Source organism: Pristiophorus japonicus, chromosome 3 (genome assembly GCF_044704955.1).
Source record: "Pristiophorus japonicus isolate sPriJap1 chromosome 3, sPriJap1.hap1, whole genome shotgun sequence".
Classification (NCBI taxonomy): domain Eukaryota; kingdom Metazoa; phylum Chordata; class Chondrichthyes; family Pristiophoridae; genus Pristiophorus; species Pristiophorus japonicus.
Window position 1 is genome coordinate 266720563 of NC_091979.1, and position 22612 is coordinate 266743174.

At 42.1% G+C, this 22612-nt stretch overlaps 1 protein-coding gene across 2 annotated transcripts in view; it reads left to right on the forward strand.

Moving 5' to 3' along the window:
* The window catches only part of sec23ip (SEC23 interacting protein), a 145871-nt gene that overhangs the window by 103967 nt on the left and 19292 nt on the right, over positions 1–22612 (forward strand). For both annotated transcript variants that reach the window (XM_070876669.1, XM_070876670.1), the window contains exons 16-17: positions 6645–6830; positions 11019–11181. In XM_070876669.1, coding sequence (XP_070732770.1) covers positions 6645–6830; positions 11019–11181 — 349 coding nt within the window. The remainder of the gene's footprint in view (positions 1–6644; positions 6831–11018; positions 11182–22612) is intronic.

Sequence of the window (22612 nt, forward strand, 5' to 3'; positions counted from 1 at the left end):
CAGACAATACAATACCGAGAATGAGAGAAAGAGAGAGAGTGAGCGACACACTCAAAGGTGCATTCAATAATACTACTGGAAGTTTTAAAATTCAGCAACAACGAGAGCTTTAGGGAGGAAGAGGGCACGAAGGTTTACTCTTGATGCCCAAGAGGCACTGGTTGGCGAGGTGGAGGCATGATGGGGGCAATTGACCATGGGTGAGCGTGGAAAACCACCCCCAGCTGTGTACCAGAGGATCAGGCTGGAAATATCGGAGGCGGTGTCCTCAGTGGCTCGTTCATTGGCACCCCCCCCCCCCCCCCCCCCCCACACACACAATCAGTGCAGGAAGAGATGGAATGACTAGTTTCGGCCGCAAGAGTAAGTAATATTTTTATTCATGCACTCCTTCATTACTTACAATGTAAATCTGACACATGTTGATGTAGGTAGGTTTAGTGTTGCACCTTATTTGCCATGAATGATCATATTATGATGGCTTGCTGAGATCTTAAAAGATGTTTGTGCACTTAGATATTTTCTTCATGAACCACGTGCAACTTAATGGGACATAGAAACATAGAAAATAGGTGCAGGAGTAGGCCATTCGGCCCTTCGAGCCTGCACCATCATTTGATAAGATCATGGTTGATCATTCCCTCAGTACCCCTTTCCTGCTTTCTCTCCATACCTCTTGATCCCCTTAGCCGTAAGGACCATATCTAACTCCCTCTTGAATATATCCAATTAACTGGCATCAACAACTCTCTGCGGCAGGGAATTCCACAGGTTAACAACTCTCTGAGTGAAGAAGTTTCTCCTTATCTCAGTGCTAAATGGCCTACCCCTTATCCTAAGACTGTGTCCCCGGGTTCTGGACTTCCCCAACATCGGGAACAATCTACTTGCAGCTAACTTGTCCCGTCCCTTCAGAATCTTGTATGTTTCTATGAGATCCCCTCTCATCCTTCTAAACTCCAATGTATAAAGGCCCAGTTGATCCAGTCTCTCCTCATATGTCAGTCCAGCCATCCTGGGAATCAGTCTGGTGAACCTTAATAGGACATTAAACAAAGGTCTGTATTAAATGCACACAGTATGTTACTATTGCTTTGATGGCTGGCTGTGTGAGCCGCAAGAGCAGATGGGGAATTTGGTTAAACATTGCTATTGTCATTTTTGCAGACGAAACTTGCAAACAATTGAGCAGAGCAACGGCTCACAGGGGGTGATCTACTGAATCTTGAGGAATTAACGGATCTGGAGGAGCGCGCCACAGCCCTGGTGGGTGCACACAACCGGACGGCTACCTGTGGTGGCGCTGATCCGATGACAGCTGAGGGCAAGTCCTGTAAAATCCCCAGGCGCTGTTGGGGTCATGTAATGTAATGTCATGCAGTGTCTCTGCATTCTTGTTGGGGTAATTTCATGTAGTGTCTCTCAGCGACATATAATGCAGTGGAGGTCCTCTAAATAAGCCTGCGCTATGTGACCGTACTCATGTCACCCTGCCCCCTCCCTTGCTGCTAACCACTCGTATGTTGTTTTCTATTTCCAGATGAGGAGTCACATGCGCTCCAGCCCACTATGGGAGCTTCCACCTCCGCCTCATTCAGGCACTACTGGGTCGACGAGGATGATGACACAGAAGAGGAGGGGTGCCCAGAGGACCCTCTGTAAGCAGCTGTTGCAGGGGGGTGGGGGAGATGTCACTCAGTTGAGGTGGTGGAGGTTCTTGTAGAGTCAGACGAATCAGTAAATATTTTACCTGCGGCCACCACTTCCTCGTCGGGAGCCATCTTCCATGGGTTCCCCACCTCAGAAGCAGCGGGACCAAGTGCTGTGCAGCAACGCACCCAGAGTGTACAAGCCCGTATGCCGCATCTACGGAGGTTGATTCGGCAAAGCAGGTACACTCCAAGACTGGCAGATGCAAACCTGGATATGGTGGGACTGTCGAGGTCATGAGCTCCTCCAGGCCATGGATGGAATAGCCGGGAACATCGCCACACAATCAGTACAGCAATCGGAGGACATGTCGCAACTGATTGCGGTGGTGCGGCAAAACACCGAGTCCGTCAATGTTATGTGGCAATTGATGGTCTCGGCATTTGGCACTGCAGACCACTCAGGCAGACAGCACTTGTGGATCGGGAGGTAGATCTACCTGTCAACTCAGAAGCTGGGTCTTCCACACCCCAAACTTTTCCAGTAGATCCACATATGGCGCTGCTATTGTCTGTCTCCCAACAACAGCGGCGCTCTGGATGCCTTGCTGCACAACGTCCTGATCCCAATGCGGGTAGGGGCAAGGGGAGGAAGCAATTGGGGGTAAGGGTCGGGGGGGGGGGCGAGAGGCGGTGGGAGTGATGCTGATTGTTTTGTTCTTGTTGCTGTTGCTACTGTTGTTGTTATTGTTTCATCAAAAATTGTATTACTGTTTACACATTTGATTATAAAAAAATTAATTATGTTTAAAGTTTTCAATGCTAACCTATTTTCCGGTGGTAAAATGGGCAGAAAGCGGATGAATTTCCAGTCCAAAGGTTTTAAAGGCAAAATTGACCTCCAGCCTCATTCTCTATTTTTATTGAAAGTGGTATCCTACATTTACAGAACTAAAGTCTGTTTCCTATTTGCATAGATCCATTTTGAAGAGGAAATTGTGATTAGGTTTATTGTTTTGTTAACAAGAAAATAAGGTAGTATGTCAGAAGTTGTAAACTATTAAACTAATTTTAATATGTAAATCCTACTTTATAAAAACATAAAACCAGCAACGGGTAAAGAAATAACAATTCTGCCCATCAAACCCATTTCTTTAACTGACCATGTATACTTTGCTCAAATATGGACTTGTGAAGAAAGTTTCCACAGTTTCTCCTTGTTCTCCCAAAGGCAAACTCGCAGAACACCGAATTAATCTTCAATCACACATTACATATCCCAGACCAGGTGCCCTTTTTATTATAGGGTATATTTTACAATGTAGATAGCCGCAGTGCAGGTGAAAAGTCAGGGTGAGCCTATTCTGCACCCAAAACACCCATCTGATATTATCCAGCTGTGCTGCCTTTGAATGTTTTGGTGAACAAGAGTCTCATTGAGGTTGTGAAAGGCACTATATAAATGCAAGTCTGTTGATTTTATTTTGAGTAAGCATTTATTTAAGCTTTAGCATAGCAGAGGGTCAGTGTAAATCTTCCTATGAAAGATATTAGATATTAATTTTAAATTATGCACATAGTAAGTAAATGAGTGGTGTTTACTTTAATTATCCTCATCAATATCTTTCTTCTGAGCCCTCTTTGATTTCAGTTACGATGGTAATTTCACAAATGCAAATTTGAGACTCATGATTGGAAATGCATTAATATGTTGCATACTGCAAAATTAATTCTATGATCAAAGATTGTAAGACATCCAGAGTGTGCTTCATTTCTTTATCACTCCAGGAGTGCCAAGATATATGGCACTTCAGTGATTAATTTGGAAATAAAATTATTAATCAAAGTTTAATATTTCTTCCATGAATTTTCCATTTATTAAAGTGCTAACGACTAAAAACATAATTTGAAATTTCTGCACTTTAACTGCCCTGAGTTTTAAAATAATTTAGATATCTTTTAAAAATTTACTCCGTAGCAGATTATGGTTTGACTCTGGGATTCCAAACACACCTTTCTTCTGCAACTGCCCTGGGAAAAGAAATTCCCCCAAGACACTTACAACTGCACTTTCAAACTCCCAACTATCGAAACTTCGGCTCTCCATTCATTGCGGTATTTCGGCAGCTGTCAGTTTTCTCAACCATTCCCTCGCCACTGTCTTTGATGCCTTTATCTCCCACCCATTGTTTCCCCTGGTATATCCCCGGTCTTCTCTTCATCAAGTCCAACTGGCACAGATTTCAGCGTATCTGGCGTACAACTGGCTTAGCCACCCATCACCAGGGCGACATCAAAGGCAGTCAGACCTCACTCTCCTCTTCCAAAACTGCATACTGTTCTGCGATCATTTTGGACAGCAAAAATAGCTTTGTGCTTTTCTGCACTTACCAGCTGTCTCCTTAAACCTCCCTCCCCGTCCCCTTCAACCTTGCCTTCAACAATTGCCAGTAGCTCATGAATTCATCATCATTTAGATCGAAACCATCTGTTATCCCTGTCTCTGCTGCTTTTCCCCTCTATCCCAATGCCCACCAAGCCAATCTCCTCTTAGCCTCCCCAACCTAGCCGAAACCCACATCATTCTTTCATATTTCTCCCATCTCTCATGTCCTCTCCAAACTCAAATTATTCATGAGACCCATCTCCTGCTTCCTTGACCCCATTCCCACAAAACTGCTGACCACCCAACTTCCTTTCCTGGCCCTCATGCCAGCTAACATTGTGTAAATGGTTCTCTCTCTTGAAACACTGTCTGCCTTCCTTTCAAAACCAAGATCATCACTCCCTCCTCAAAAATCTCACCTTTGGTTCCTCTATTCTTGAAAACTATTAATGAAGATGAAAACTGATCGCTGGCATTCTAATCTGAAAATGTCTTTTTTGGTAATCACTTTCGGCTTTCTCCCATTTAATAAATAATCCAGTTTGCAACTTCCTTATGTTCCCATGCACCCCCTCCCATGCATCAGCATTAGCCTCGCGGAGCTTTTTTTATGAGAGAATTTAGCAAGTGCCTTTCAGAATGATAAATGCCAAATGTATCTCCATTACTTGGCGTAGCTGTGACTTTTACTCAAATAAAAATCCAATAAGCCTTTCCAAAGTCGGTGCTGACTCTAAACATTACTGCGCAGCTGAAATATTTGCTGTGTGGAGAGAATTTTTTTAAGCTTTCCAACCTTTGGTTATTTTTCTGACTGATCTCGGAAATGTGCTATATCTGTTGAAACTGAAGGGTTGCATTCTTTTCAAGTATGCAGTAACGACACCAACATATTTATGGAACTTCTGCTTGGCATGAACACAGTTTTTGATGCACAATAATGCAATAGATAATGGAAGTCTAGTTTGCATGTACCAGTGACAACTTGCGCGGTTGTGCAGCTGACTCCCGATACAGTGCAGCCCGCGACCGACTTTTCAAATGTTAAATTTTGAACTGAATGGGCCACTCAGCCCCTTAAAGGGACCACACATCCAAAAAGATTAGAGGGAACATTGTCTTTGACCTCCTTGTGACTTTCACCTCCATCACATTCACATTCCCACTCCAACCTTTCCATTATTAGCGTTCTACATTGCATCTTTGAGGTACAATATCTCATCTTTACCTTTAAATTTTTAATACCTTTTCACAACCTAATATAACCTTTACTATCCTGCTTTTTTATTTTTAAAAATCTGCTGATAATCATCTACTAGAAATGGTTTTTATCATAACTGTGCCCTTGCCCCTTTATCTTTTGGTGTCTCAACCCTCTCCGTTTTGGTCAGCCCTATTTAAGAGGCTCTTCTTGTTGTCTTATCAGTTTTGACAAAAGAGTCGCTATCCAAAACATTTGCCTATCTCATGTCTTTTCAGATGCTGAATAATCTGTGTCTTTCTAATGTTTTCCTTAGTTTTTTTTAAAAACTTGTACAAAATATGTTCTTACATCTATATAATGGCATGGATAGTCATTTTAGAACAAATATTAAACAGCATTATAGAAATACAGTACTTCTCATCAGTGCTTTAGAAAAAAATTCTTCAACTCGAAGTGAAGTGAATAATGGCTTGTCACAATTAATTGTGTTCCTGTGCTTAAAGTATTCTGCTATATGCATTAGATTGAGGATGGAAAATAAATTTGTTGTTTCTTAGCCAAAGATCAGAATACTGTTGTAGAAGTAATAAACTATAAAATATTTATCACAATATACTTCTTGAATGAATTCACACATTCCTATTCACTCTCTGATCTTTTTTGAATCTGTTTTACCAAATGGTGTTTTATTTAGAAATAACAGTTATGTTTCAGTCCACTGAATTATCAATACCTTTTGCAGCTTCTACCATATAATGGATTGCCAAGCATTTAATCAGATTACCAGAATACAATTAACCCAGACAATCATTTTAACATTTTTGTTTTTGAAGAGTAAAAGCTACCAGCGTCAATATTGTGTTTCTTTTCCATTCTGTTGTCAGTAAAATTGCAAGAGTTAGGTTGAAAAATATATTGGTGCATTGTCTTCCTTTATGACCAGAGCTTAAAGAACATTCTCATGCTGCTTTAAGCTGGGGATGACTGGTAGAAAGTTAAATATTTTTCAGCAGGACATTTAATGACATTATTTCCAAATGAGGTATCTACATATCGCTATCAATTCCAGATTCTAAAATAAAAACAAAGTGGAAATGCACATCAGCTCAGTCTACATATGAAAGAGGAAGGTTAATGCTTCAGGTTTGCTCCTTTGTACCAATTGAATCAATCATCCTTGATAGTACTGACAAAAGTAGAGAAGAGGACTAGATTACATCAGTCCCCAGTCTCAAAGGATACTGGGTTTACTGTTGCACTTTAGCATTTGATTGTTGGCTGAGTTTGCCAGAATTTCACTTGATACTCTTGTGTATAAGGAAGGGGGAAAGATGCAGTTGGTTTTACTCGCTGTGTCAGAATGCTATATAGGTAAGGGATTAATTTACTTTTGTTTCTTTTCCAGAGTTGAAAGAAAGTCTGTCCCGCATGGGCTCGGATTTAAAACAAGGCTTCATTAGTTCTCTGAAGAATGCCTGGCAGACACTGAATGAATTTGCACGTGCCCACACTTCTTCAACCCAACTGCAAGCTGAGCTCGAGAAGGTAGCGAATCAAATTAAAGAAGAAGAAGAAAAACATGTGGAGGATGGTAAACTTTACAGCATTTTCCCTTAACTTTTAAAATGAAAATAATTGTGGGGAGATGTATTTACTTACACAAAGAATGCAGATTTCCTCTCGTGGTGTGCTGAGCCAGCACAGTGAAGCGCATCTTTATATGTTTATATTGTCTGAAAGCATGATTTATTTTTAGTTTAGGAAGAGGGTAGACTGTTGGGGACCTCTGGAGGGGATGAGGGAGAAGCCATTGCTGGAGATGCTATGGCTATTTTTGGATATGTATGAATGGAATCATACAAGGGCAGTCTCCCAGAGCGAGATGACTGGCCCTTGGAGGAAGAGAAGGATGGTATGGTCAACCTTTTTGAATGCTGTGAAGAGGTTGAGGAGGAAAAGAAAGGATAATGCAACACTGTCATAATTGCAGAAGATGTCATTCATGAATTTGGTTCGGGCTGTTTCATGCTCTGATTAGCGTGGAAGCTGAACTGGAGAGATTGGAACAGGGAGTTATGGAAATGATGGGTGAGAGTTGACAACATGTTCAAGAAAGAGCGGTTAGAGATGGGGCATTAATTGGTGTGAAGGAAAGTGCCAAGGACAGATTTTATTTCCAGGTATGACAATGTTGAATGATACAGACACAGTACCAGAAGAGCGAGAACTATGCAGTTAGCATATGGGCCAATAACTGGAGTTGGCTGATCAGAAGTTGAATGTGAAGGAAATCAAGTGAGCAGGGGATGGTTCTCATTGTTGACATGAGCTTGGAGCAGGCAGGGGGAAGATGGGAAGAAACTGGGGAGAAACGAGAGTGGTTGGGGACTGGAGGTAGCTGTGCCTGGGGATAGGATAAAGTGGGATGACTCAGCAGATACAGCTGCATGCACAGCCTCCTATCTTGGTGATGAATACATTTAATGGCTCTTTGTACTTGGTGTTTAAGGCGAGGTGGAGAGATGGTGATAGTTTTGATCGGAACGTGGGTATCGAAGGTAGAAGTAAAGGAGTGGTTAAGCAAGTTGACAGTTGCAAATGTGCCATGAAAAACTGCAGAATAAAGTAAAAAGCTTTGAGAGAGTCATAGATTCAAGTTTCAGGAAATGTGCAAAGGAATGTGAGGCTGATGACAATCGGGCCGTTAATTTTATAATAGGAGTATAAGCTAGTATTTCTTTGTAGTTGGGTCTTTCGTGCCGGTGATTCACATGTAAGCGGGTAGGTGCGGCAGCCTCCCTTTCCTGAAGGACAACAGTGTACTATCTCAAAAATTACTACAGGTTGGACCTCCCTTATACGGGATTCATTTATCCAGCAGCACCCCTCGTCTGGCATGATTTTGATGGCCGGGGGTGCATGCACAGAACATGGCCGACCTCCACCCCAACTTTGGGGCCGTGCCGACACTCTGCCTGCCGTCAATTCGGGCCCGCCTGGGGCACAGACCTCCCCCTCTTTTCTCCCCTGGTGGATACACGGTGGCTCACCTCCTTACATTTCAAAGCTTCACCACCAACTACAAAGCTTAGGTCATCACTCGTCTAGATGGCTGCAGGGTAGAACAACACTTCAGAAACTCCAGGACAGCACTTCTGCCACTGGACATTATCCACACCCCCCATCACCAGCGCACTGTGACTGTTATATGTCATATCTACAAGATGCAGTTCACAAAGGTTACTTCAACGGCAACTCCCTTCCCCGAAAAACAAGAGCAGCAATGTCATGTGAGCATTGCACCTCATCCTAATTTGGACATGTATTACTTACCGTTCCTTTATTGTCACTTGGTCAATATCCTGGATGTTTCTGAATGAATAACACTATCTTGGGAGCACCAGTTCAAGGAGCAACTCGGAAAGGGTAATAAATGCAGCCTTGTCAGCATTGCCCATGTTTTGTGAACATGTTCTAAAATTCCCTGGATTTTTTTTAATGTTCTTATAACCAGATCTGTTTGCTTGTGCATATGTGGTGATAGTGCAGGGGTGGGCAATTATTTGGGCTGGAAGGCCAATTAATGAGCTTTGGTGAGCTGTTGAGGACTGCCCCCCAATATTCCACCAATCGCGCGGTCCCTCGCAGACCGCTCTCCAGCTCCTGCTGCTGGAAGAGATACTGTGCATGCGTGGCTGCATAGCAGTGAAAATAATAGAGGGAACATTGCATAAGCATAAACATAAATCATATAGTAGTCCGATGCTATATTACACACACAACATGCATTAGATACTGCTTAGAAATGAATCAAAGATAAAAGTTGAAAATGTTATGGTATCTTCTGGTCTCTGTAAATCAGTGCTGTGAAATAGAACTGTACCCTCTTTAAAACCTGTGTCGGCATCAATTCCCCACCTCAGTCATCCTTATGCCCCTCTGGAAAGATTAGTAAAGCTGTCCCAATTGGTGTCAGATGTGAACTCCCCTGCCGTCGTACTCTGGATACCGGGAGAGGAAAGATGCAGCACCGGTCATTTTCTTCGGTGAAGGAGTTGTGGAGATGAGCAGCCATGACTCCAGCTAAAATGGATAGGACATATTCTAGTATGCAGTGCATTCTGGGTACAGACCTCCATGATTGGGGCCCGGAATCATGGAACGGATCCTTTTTATATCGGGCCAGGGAGAATCGCTTTTGCGAATTATTAATTTGAATGAAGTATTACTGTGGTTTTTCCTTGGCTGCAGTTTGAGTCTGTCTCTGACCTATGATAAGTGAAAGTGGATAGACGAATGTACAGCTCAAGCTCCGGCTCGCGTTCTATTTCTGTCCCATCCAGCGGGCTGGATAGAATGACTTGGAGGGCCGGATATGGCCCGCGGGCCGTATTTTGCCCACCACTGTGATAGTGGTTACTGAGCTTATAAAGGGAAGAAAGGCTTTTTGGCTTTCAGTCACACGTAGGCTTGCATCTCAGCCCCAAGTCTGTCTTAAATCATTTCTTGTCTGACCATCTTTCCCAATCCCTTTCCTATGCATAGAAAAAATAACAAGCATTGAACTTAACTTAAAATTAGTTTTAAAATGTAAACTGCCTTAAACCATCTGTTGATTATAAGCTTTTCACCTTGTGTTTATTACTAGGTTGAGAAGAAAGTGAAATACATAAAGGAATTATCTATCTTGTATTTCTTCAGCTAACTTCATATAACTTGGCCTTTGATTTACAGTAGTAATACAAAATATTGTGATGTGGTGTAGCTACATGGAGTGGGAAGAGAAACCCAGAAAAAAGCGTTGGAATTTTCATTGGATGATTTGATTCCATGGTATATGTTGAACAATTTCAATTGAGGAATGAGGGCTCCTCATTCTCAAACTTCACAAATGGCAAGATTGTGCATATAAAGTTCTTGAGCGGCACTTCGCTAATGCTGCCACAGCACATCACACAGCCCACAGCTGTTCTAAACACCATGCATTATTTATTTATCGTCCATTTCACACATCTGAATAATCTGACAGATTTCATGGCTAATGAAACATTCAAATGATGGAATGCATTACTGGCTATCTTTTCCAATTACGGTGTTTAAAGCTGCAGGGTTCAACTTGGTCTGCTCTTCCTGACATGCTTTTACTACTCATCTATCTCCTTTTTATTGCTTTGTCATATTCATTCATTCATTCTGTATCTGAATGCCTCTCGCGACACCAGGTACCTAGTTACTGAGTTCACGGACCAAAATAGAAAATTAGAGTTAAAACTAGAAAAATGTTCTATTTTCTTGCGCTGAAAATCTTGACCTTCATGAGCAGAAAATAAGTGTTTATTCTTAAAAAGGTAGGAAGGAGGGTAATGGGGCCATACTCCCGCCCCCTCAAACACTACCACCAACCCAGGTAATCAGAAAAGAAATGTTTACAGATTGCTGAGTGACTTAATATGGATGTAGTGGCATAAAGGGCAGCTGTTCACTTTGTTGTGGATTTAGATTATTATTTGGATCTCAGTGATTTAAACTGGTTACCTTGCACAACAATGATTTTCCAAGTTTTACCAGGGAGTATCACTATTAGGCAGAGCACATTGTTCAGGTTTTCTGGCGATAGTGGATATTTTATGAATAAAAACAAATGTGTCATGAAACCTCTGGCAACTTAATTATTTTACAATTAAACCAACATATGCAATTATGCCCCAGGCAACAGTTTTGTTTTCTTGTGTTGTATTATGAAACTGCCTGACTTAAATTGTAGTCAATTAAATTCTAGAACAAAAGTTGGTGGAAAGTCCAGAATCACCCAAGGATGAGGATTCAGCAGTGAAGATTGGAATGCTGAATGGAGGACACCGCATCGATTATGTTCTACAAGAAAAGCCAATTGAGAGCTTCAATGAATATCTGTTTGCTCTACAGAGCCACTTATGTTACTGGTAAGAACACAAGCTGCTTTTAAAAAAAAGCAGATATTAACAGTTTAGTCTGAATTAATTTACAGCTCATATTGGAAGTCCAAGTTCACATTTTTGAGTAATATTGCAGTGTATAATGTGTTAAAAAGATCGTGGGAATAATTTTAACCCTTGAAGTCAATGGAAAGTATAATTGGGCAGGGTGTAAAACGGGCGCCCAATCCGATTCTGTCAGTTTACCGCCAGGTGGGTTAGGTTAAAATTGAGCCCTCACCCACCCCATGTCTCCTAAGTACTCCACCATTTCTTCTCTCAAATTCAGGCCAAACTTTCCGGGTTTTTTTTAGGTGTAGGCTATCCATGTTAAACTCTGTTTTCAATGTGCATCATTCATCCTCCTTTACACAATTTCTTCAGTCACAAGTTAAAACCAATATTCCTACTCCATCATTAATCAGCACTGGAAATATCTCCAACAGAATTAGATACTCAGTTTCAAACACTGCTAAATTTTATAATAGGTTTATAATGTTGTTTGAAAGTATTCTCCAGCTCAGTCTAGTATTTTGTTAAATCCTTTAGTCCTGTGAGAAGTTATAAACAGTCCACTCAGTGCAGAGGGAACTTTCAAGAGTCGAGAGGTTAAATATTTTCCTATGTAATAGATTCTTGGCAGCCAATAGTAAGATAACAATTGTTAATCCTCTTGTGCTATTGCTACAGTTAGTACATGGAGTAATACAAACATCTGTATATAAAAAAAACACAAAAGAAAGACTTGGATTTATAATAGCGCCTTTCACAACCACTGGATTTCTCAGCGCTTTACAGCCAATGAAGTACTTTGGTAGTGTAGTCACTGTTGGAATGTAGGAAACGCGGTACCCAATTTGCACGCACGCAAACTCCCACAAACAGCAATGTGATAATGACCAGATAATCTGTTTTTGTTATGTTGATTGAGGGAAATCGGCGCGGTTCCGGCCTGCAAAACCATCAGCAGGCCGGGAGCAGCAAGAGTTTGTAGAGGGAAGTGACCGGGGCCCAAGAGAGGCGAGAGTTTGGGGCTCAGAAGAGGCGGGGGCTCAGAAGAGGCGAGGGCCCAGGGGCAGCACGGGCCAGCCCACACTGCGATATATGTGCGCGCTAGGTCCGTGCAGCAGAGCTAGTCTCCAGTCGTCTTTGGTAATCCTTGCCACTGGACCGACATCGCAACATTTTACATTCCACCCCACCCGGAGCCATGCAATCTCCTGGGAGAGGAAAAAAAACAGATTAAAATCCCAGGCGATCAAAACTAATCCAGGAGATCACTCTGGCCGTATTCGATTCCCTGAAGTATTAACCATCGTATCTGCGTCAGCCAACAAGAGGTTATCCAGTCTAATCCTACTTACCAGCTCCAGGTCCGTAACCCTACGGCTTTTCAAGTGCCCATCCAAGCACCTTTTAAATGTGGTGAAGGTTTCTGCCTCTACCATCTTTCCAGGCAGCGAGTTCCAGACCCCCACAACCCTCTGCGTGAAGAAATTTCACCTCAAATCCCCTCTAAACCTTCCACCAACCACCTTAAACCTATGTCCGCACGTAATCCACCAAGGGAAATAGGCCCTTGCTGTCCACTGGAGAAGTCCAGAACCAGGGGTCACAGTCTAAGATAAAAGGGGTAAGCCATATAGGACCGAGATGAGGAGAAACTTTTTCACCCAGAGAGTGGTGAACCTGTGGAACTCTTTACCACAGAAAGTTGTTGAGTCCAGTTTGTTGGATATATTCAAGAGGGAGTTAGATGTGGCCCTTATGTCTCAGGGGATATGGAGATAAGGCAGGAGTGGGGTACTGAAGTTGCATGATCAGCCGTGATCATATTGAATGGCGGTGCAGGCTCGAAGGGCTGAATGGCCTACTCCAGCACCTATTTTCTATGTTTCTAGAAGACCTAGCTCTGTCACGCTCGTATGGTGGCTGGGGTACTACGGCCACCACACGTTAAAAAAAATCCACGCACGGGCATCTTCCACCCTTCAAGATGTAGCTTGGGATCTGGAATATTGGGTCCTTCATTGAAACACCTGTGAACTCATCCCTTTTTGGCGTGGAAGCAAGTTATCCTCGCTTCGAGGCACTGCCTGTGATGATGATGAGGGATAAATATTGGCCAGAATACAGGGGATAACTCCCTTGCTCTTCTTCGAAATAATACCGTGGGATCATTTACGTCCACTTGCGAGAGTAGACGGGGCCTCGGTTTAATGTATCATCCGAAAGATCTAAAAGAAGATAATAAATTTTCACACACAATTGAAATTGTATTAATTGAAATAACTGATGCAGGGACTGATGTGGAGTCTTTAATGTAACCCAGTTCAGTTAACAAATAGGAAACGTTTATACTTGTTTGAAACCACTGATTATATAATTACTCCTAGTTATGCGTTAATTGCTCTGTCTTTATAAAATCTTTAAACTATTTCTTGAAAGTTGCCTCTTCCTGAGTGAATTGTTAAAGCAGATTGCCCATTGCTAGGATTACGGGTTGGGTTTCCTAAGTGTATTTAAAGTGTAACCTTAAATGCAGGGCTAATACCTTGATTTATAAAGATGCTCTCTTGTATGACTGGAAATTTGATTGCAAATTATCTGTACTATCAAGTTGAAAGTACCGTACACAGTAGCCCAAAGGGACTTGTGTTATTGAAGAGCCAGCTGTCTTGAAACTAATGTCACTACTTACATTAGGATAATTTAAGGCAATTAAAAGTCCTGCAGTAGCATTTAATTGTGATGAGTATATTCATTAACTTTAAGGACAGATTTTGCATATTTATTGCACCTGTGAAGTCCAAAAAGTGCAACTTTACCATCCTTTCATCTTTTCTTGCTTTCAACTGAGCAGTTCACGTTACAATATTAATGTACACTGATGTTGTAGGCAAATATAAAACATTCATTTATAAAGGCAAGGTTACAAGTATGAAACTGTATTTGACAAGAGTACAGACACTTCATGCAAGAAACACTGCAGCATGCTTGCTATTGTTGACCTAAAACCTGAATATGTGTGGAGTGGGTGTGATGGAAGGAGCGAAGGTCAGTGAGCTTAACTGGAACTGCGAAATGCAGATATATTAGCGAGTGGCGAGGTGTCTCACTCAGATTTCAGGACACCACTGGAACTCAATTAACTTCATGCAGAGTCAAAAATTGGAGCCAAGGTAGCTAAAATCGGAACTAAAGAGTGAGAATTACAGCTGTTCGTGGCCTGGGGAGTGGGGTACTGTAATGGCAGTTATCCAATGATTTATATTATAAATAGAACATTAAAAGGGAGCAACTAGGGATGTATTTTCTGTTCAGATTACTCCCACCAGCTCTGTCGAAAAATGTATAATTATATTTATATTGTTGTATGAAATAACTTCAATTTTGCTTAATTTTTAACCAAATGGAGCCCAGAATTTTGAGTCTGCATTTCTTTTATTAATCCACTTTGGATTACAAGGGACGCTTGTTTGCTTCTCTCTTGGAGCTAATTAGAAGCTATTCAATTCTGAGAAAACTCTTTGTTGACTGATTTGTGTAACAAAAGTCAACCAGTAGTGATTTTTTTTCAATAATAGGCAACTTTGGGTTAACTTGCAGGCCAACCCCAAATCCTGGACTTTATTAAAAATCAATTGGAAGTCCTTCACTGCAACGTAAATCAACAACGGAAAGAACCAGAGATGCAGGGGATGAAATTGCCCCTTTTTATAGACTCGTTAGCACCTCCAGGAGGGGTCGCTAACAAGCCACAAGACAGTTTTTGTCCAGGGGAGGGGTCCCAACATTTCTCGAGAAATTGTCCAGGATTTGAGGAGCCACCGCGCAATCGGCGCTGACATCGCCGTGCGTGGCGACCCCATGCCGACCCTTTAACGCCCCGCAGGCCGTGAGGCTGGCCTGGGCGGATGTCGACGCCAGCTTCGCGAGTCTGGCTGACATCCGTTCTCAGGGTAGTGCTTAAAGGGGAGGGCAGCAGCGTCCTGGCCGCCATCTTTTTTTGTCGGCTGTTTCTCTGGTCGGCTTAAAGATGGCGGCCCTAGCGAGGTCCGGGCCACCATCATGTAGCCCGGCACTCTGTCTTAGGTGTCGAGCTGCTGGCCCGGTCGCACGCTGCCCTGGTGGCCAGTGGAGACCATCAGAGGCCATGCAGAGTGTGCAGCAGCCCTCCCCTATAAGCAATGGGGCAGGGCGTTGAAGCACGTCACCAGAGTCCCGGTTACCGTCCCCAAAGGAAGTGGAGCGCAGGAGATTCCGCTTCCTTTCGGGGGGCGGTAAGGGCGGGACTTCCACGCTGGGTACTCAAAGTCCCGCCCCCGGAAGGTTACTGGCCCCCAATCGGGGAGCAGGACAATTTCGCCCCCACAGTTTCTGTCAATGGAAACTTGCATTTGTCTAGCACCCTTCATGTAGAAGAATCAGCAACAAGTATAGTTGGGGAGATCATGGGGTTAGAATAGGAAGATTTGTAAATGAAGACAAGAACCTTGAAATCCGTATACTGGGGAACAGTGAGCCAGTGGAGCTTGGCAGGACCAGGCAATGGGAATGCATGGATTGATTCACATTGCAGAGTTTTAGATTAATTAAAGTTTGTGACGGATGGAGGGGAGGTCAGTGAGGAGGGCTTTCAAGAAATCAATTCTTAATGAAAGTTGAGATAACCAGTTGGATTAAGTGTATGTCAGTTTAAAAATCTGAAATGACAGTTTGTTGGTTACTTGTATCTCCTGCTATTGATTGCCTCACTTTCAGCCTAGTACATTTAACAATTTATTATCCCCAACCAAGATACTGGGCCTAAACACAGCAGCAAATGACAGCCACAAATGACATGTTTAATCCATATGGATAAAAAAGAAAAGTAGACCCAACTCCGCAATGGCGGTAAAATTACATTTAAAATATGTTGGAAATAGCTGGCTTTGAAAGGGAAAATCAAATTGACAAATTTAATCTGAAATAAATCAAAATATTGGGTAATGGATTTTCTTTTTTTAAACCCCCAATGTTATTCACAAAGTGTCCAGTATATGGAGCAGTAAGTAGCATCTTTATCAGAAACTAGCTTCCTTTTTAAAAGTCAGGCTTGTCAGGATATGAGTATTTGTGAAAAGCCAACTGTCTGATTTGATTAGCAATACCCAAATACAAAAAGAGATGCTGAGCATTTTTCATCTTAAAAGTGAGCTTTTTATTTTGACCATTTCTTTTTTTTAATATTTAAAAATATATCCTTTACAATTGATATATGGGCTTGGTCCTAAGATAGGCGACAGTTAAAAATCATCAAATACTCCATGCAGTCACATGAGAGAGGCCAATGAGAGAATGATTTCATATGTTCTAGTTACCCAATAATTCTTAGAAATGCAAATTGTTTCAAGAATTAAAATAATTTTTTAGCATTTTACATGATTGTGGTTGCTGTAAAATGCAAGGATGGGGGGGGGGGGGTATTTTTTAACCTGTGAGTAAAGTCTGTATTGATGGAAATCAGATATTTTCAAATTATAATGTCACAGTTCCTGGTGAATGTTGAATTTGATTTTATGTTTCATGTAAGACATGTAGAACGTTGAGTAGGGGGAAGCTACAAAGTGGCAATCTAATCGAGGGATTCAGATCACCTCGATTCCTGAGACTCAGTGGCTTGTGCAATTTACTTTGAATATGTCTTCAATTCCTTATGTTATCAAATGTATGATATATATGTTACATGTAACTCCCTTTCCTTTCCTTTTCTCCCTCTTTCTGAACGTGCCCTCCTTCATAAGAGGCTCCTTCCATCCAAACTCTCGAAATGCTGACTCACTTTGAGACTTGAGTATTACAGGAAGGATCCAGCCACAGCTTGTATTTCACCCTTCCCCAGTCACACACTGTGAATAACTTGGCTGACGCTAGCTTCTTGGACAGGATAGAATGCAAGTGACTGTTGAGTCTGGGATTTGAGTCCCAACTTTTAAAAAAAAAAATCTAATTTGTGGATGTTATAAAGTCATGGTGACAAAAAAATGTTTTAACTGTTAGACGACAAATTTTGGTCCAGGGAAAAGTTCAATAGCTAGGAAAGGTGATTCCCTGTATGCATAGATTTATGTAAAATGCTCTAGACTACTTTTAGAATAGTATCCTGTCTGCTGGATTTCACACAAACAAAATACTTCACATTTGGTTCAAATCACCCATGCACCACATTGGAAAAGAAATGCACAAAATTTAACACCGATAAATATTTCATATTTACTGATGTCCCAAGAATAAATGATCAAAAGCTGTAAATAATGAATTGTTTTGTATGTGTCAAAAATAATAATGCATCTGGTGTCTGGGATCACTTAACTTGATGATGGGATGTGGGGGGAAAGGCACTGTATGATAGTGATCATTTTGGTTGGTGTTGTGCCCTTCATGGTTAGCAGGTTGGTTTCAGTGCTGCAGGGGCAATTTCTACTGAATGAGCCTCGAAGGTGCTTCAGATTAATTTTGATTTCTCCAGTTCTAGGTGAAGGTTGAACATCACTCGTTCTGTAGGCCTATGTACTACATGCACTTCAGCAATGTTTGATGTGGGGAGGGCTGCATTTCCCTAGAAATCAAGACCAAACAAGTTGCCTCAGCCCCTTGACCTGAACTGTTCCCAGCTCAAGCATAAGAACATAACAAACATGAGCAGAAATAGACCACCTGGTCCCTCAAACCTGCTCCACTATTCAATAAGATCATGTTTGATCCGATCCTGGCCTCAACACCACATCCCTGCCCTCCCCCTATAACCCTTGACTTTCTTATCTTTCAAAAATCTATCTATCTCCACCTTAAATATATTCAATGACCCAGCCTCCACAGCTCTCTGGGATAGAGAATTCCAAAGATTCACGAGCCTCCGAGAGAAGAAATTCTTCCTCATTTCTGTTTTAATGGGCGACTCCTTATTCATGCACAATCATGCCAAGTAACATGGATGTATGGGCGTAAGCACCTTGCAATCAAAACGTACAATTATTTCATGAAACATATAATTAATGTTTTTTAAGAACTCCATTTTAAAAATGGGAATTGTGAAGCCCCATGGCAGCTTAACGCATGCACACAAGTCTGTGGGAGGGAAAAGCGACTGAGTTTTTACACTGAGCCACGCTGCTGTGGGGAAATATCAAGCAGAGATCAAGGGGAAGAGAAAAACACACGTTAAGAGTTCTTAAGATTGTAGTTACAATTAGATTGCTCAGGGCAGCTTTGCTGGAAGCACAGGTTGGACAATCGAGAGATTTGTTATGAAAATTATAAAATGGTGCAAACTGTTGCATTATTGAAATCCCACAACACAATAAATCAATGGAATGCCTTCCCTGCTTTTTTTCAGTCTTTTGCTTTGATTAAGATATATTGGCACGGATCTAATATAAAATGGTCTTGCTGTAGTGTAGTGTATTTAGCTGCATACCAACACAGTCAATAGACGTAGGATTTAATTTACTGCAAAATGTAGATTACACTACAAAGGTGCCATCAAACTAATAGAATTTACAAAAGTAGACTTTTCTGACTCAGTATCCTTAACCTTGATCCGTGAGCCATGGATTTGAAGATAAAGGGACAGATACAAATCATCATCCTGCTCAGTGCAGCTGAACAGAATTGGAATAAGTGAATCAATTCAATGCCTCCTCTAGGATTAAGAAATCTTTCATTTCACCCTTTACATGTGACCACAAGTTTGATGAAGTAATGCATTTACAGGTTTCTAGGCGATGGAGCAGGTGTCGTTTGCATAAATCTGTGCCATTACAGGATTTGTGCAAACAAATCTCTCTCTTTAACCACACTGCAATCAATTCACAATGTTAGGAAGCAGGTTCACCATCCTCATTTCACTCCCTCCACCTGATCAAGATGGATGCCAAGTTCCTTATCTCAGACTTGCCATCTCTGAGAAGAATGGGGAGAGAAAGGCATAATGATGGGTGAATCAATCTAGCCTGTTCTTGTGCATTTTTAGCAGGAAATTCAGGAATGGAATTTAGGTCTGACAGGAATAATAGCCATATACCACGTGCAATAAATGGTACCTTGTACTTAATTATGTCATGGTACAGGTTAACATGCAAGTGTCGTGTCACAGGGATCTGCAACAGCTCTAATCCACTATGTCAACCCACAGTTTGCAATATTATAGTTCAGTGGGAGCGGTTTACTATTCCCAGATCATCAGTTAATACAAGTCCTCTATATCATTTTATTTTATTTGGATGTAATTCTATTTGTGCCTGGCTCCAAAATAGCAGTGTAAAAAATGTAGAAAAGCCCTTTTACTGTTGCAGATGATTGAACATAAGAAATAGGAGCAGGGGTAGGCCATATGATCCCTCAAGCCTGCTCCGCTATTCATTAATATCATGGCTCATCTTCGACTTCAAATCCACTTTCCGCCCAATCCCCATATACCTTGATTCCCTTAGAGTCCCAAAGATCTATCGATCTCAACCTTGAATATACTCAACGACTCAGCAGTCACAGCCCTCTGGGGTAGAGAATTCCAAAGATTCACAACCCTCTGAGTGATGAAATTTCTCCTCATCTCAGTCCTAAATGTCTGAGCCCTTATCCTGAGATGACACCCCCTAGTTCTCGACTCTTCAGCCAAGGGAAAGAGCCTCTCAGAATCTTATATGTTTCAGTGAGATCACCTCTCATTCTTCTAAACTCAAGAGAGTATAGGCCCATTCTATTCAATCTCTCCTCATAGGTCATCCAAGCAATCAATCTAGTGAACCCCCTCTAAGGGAAGCATATCCTTCCTCAGGTGCGAAGATCAAAGCTGTGCACAGTAAGTACTCCAGGTGTGGTCGCACCAAAGCCATGTACAATTGCAACAATACTTTCTTACTCTTGTACTCCAACCCCCTTGCACTAAAGGCCAACATACCATTTGCCTTCCTAATTGCTTGTTGTACCCGCATGTTAACTTTGTGTTTTTTATACAAGGACACCTAAATCCCTCCGAACACACACATTTATTAGTTTCTCACCATTTAAAAATACTTTGTTTTTCTATTCTTCCTACCAAAGTTAATAACCTGACATTTCCTCATTCTATCTGCCACCACCTTGCTCACTCACTAAATCTGTCTATATCCCTTGGATACATTACACTCGATCCCTTCATCTAAATCATAAATATAGACTGCAAATAGCTGAGGCCCTAGTACTGATCCTTGTGGCACCCCATTAGTAATAGCTTGCCAACCTGAAACTGACCTGATTATTCCTACTCTGTTTTCTGTCCTTTAGCCAAACCTCTATCTATGCTAATATCTTGCCCTCAACCCCATGAGCCCTTATCTTGTGCAGCATCCTTTCGTGTGACACCTTCTCGAATGCCTTTTGAAAATCCAAATATACTACATCCTCTGGTTCTCCTTTATCTACCCTGCTAGTTACATCCTCAAACAACTCTTAATAGAATTGAAGGATTTCAGAGGCCTGGTTATATAGTCTGCTTTAAGACTTCAACTTGGTGAGGCCAAGGGTCAGAGTGCAAGAGCATGCAACATTACTTTAGAAGTGGTGACGGATGATGGCATAGATGTTTTATTGTGGTATGTGGCCACGGAAAACTCAGTCACCGGATGAAGCAGCTAGATTTTATACCACTGCTACTGCATCTGTGGATCTGATTTGGGGAGTTTAATAGACCAGCTCTCTTGGGCTGAGCAGAGGTTGTGTGATCTTCTCGTTGGTTCAGAAGTCAGCATATGAACCTCAATTGTCTCCAGCCTTGTAAGTTAACCCTAACGAGGGAAACTGAAGTGTGTAGCACTGGATTGGTGAATTAGGCATGGCGGAACTGAGCATCACCCTAGGTGGGGAGTCTAGCAGAGAATTAGTGTTACATAGATGTTACATGAATGTGAATAATTACAAATGCTGCCCTTGAAGATCTCTCTTAAATAATGTAATAACTTTAAAAAGATCTAACCTGGAAATAGGATGCTGAAGTTTGAATGGAACATGAACTCCTTAGCTCTCACCTCCCATTGAAACTTAAATTGGTGAAATAATATTAGTTATACAGGTGTGACGTCCGAAATCTTGGGACCGAGGCTGTTTCGGATTTCGGAATGTTTTTGCCTGGGCCGAGGTAGGTAAGGGAGGCGAGGTTGATCGGACTGCCGGAGGTCAGGGGAGGGGGGTTCGATCGAGGTAGATGGGGGGGAGGTGGGGGGGGAAGGGGGGGAAGAGAGAGAGAGAGAGAGAGAGAGAGTCTGTCTGGCCACCGGAGGTCTTGGGGAAGTCGGTCAGGCTGAGGTAGGTAGGGGAGTGGGATGGTTCGGGCCGCCGGAGGTCAAGGGGGAGGTCGGTCTGGTCGGGGGGTGGGGGAGGGAGCTAGTCAGGCCAAGGTCGGAGGGAGGTTGGGCAGCCGGAGGTCGGGCTGAGGCTGGAGGGAGCAAGTTGGGCCGAGGCCGTGGGAGGTCGAGCCGAGACGGGGGAAGGTCGGGTGACCGGAGGTCGGGCCAAGGCGGGGAAGTCCAGATTTCGGAACAGTTTCCGGACGACCCCGCAACGGATCGGCCAGTTGTCTGAATTCCGGAACATTCTGGATTCCGTAACTCCGGATTTTGGACATCACACCTGTATAACATCTAAAGCATTCCAGAGAATTTCCAAAATGTTCGGCCATAGTGATTGTGAAGTTTTAATGGACGATTTAGCTGCTTTCACGGTAGAACGGCTGAATGATTTCAGTTAGCTCAGGTTTATGAAACCTATTAAAGCATATGCATCTACTGGTAAATCATTTAGGAAATGCTAGTGCATTCCAACCTTTAACATGGCTTGATGTCTGTAAATTGGCACTTGGATCACATCTCGTTATCTGTCGGGTACATTTGAAAAAGTATTTGATCTATTTAGTCAAATACTTCAAGTTTAGAATTTTTAGAAGATGAAGGAATTTCTTCAATATTTTCTCCCTAGTTCTTGCACTTTGAAGGGTCTGACATGGACTGCAACTGAGAAGATGGGCAAGTGACCTGGATAGCAGGATGAATGCTATTTCAGTTCACCAGTAGAAGTTGCATAACAATGTCCCAGTTTCTATGATTTTCCATCCCTCTGCTGGAAAACACAAGGAAATGTTTGAAAGACTTGCACCTTTTCACAGCTTTATATGCCTTAGGAGGCCGCCTTGCTTTCAAAGGTAGCCCTGACTTCAGATGTATTGATGTAGTATAAAGGAATGGAATAATTTAAAACGACAGCGAAGAATGACTAAGAAAGCAATAAAGAAAGGAAAGATAGATTACGAAAGTAAACTTGCGCAAAACATAAAAACAGATAGTAAAAGCTTTTACAGATATATAAAACGGAAAAGAGTGACTAAAGTAAATGTTGGTCCCTTAGA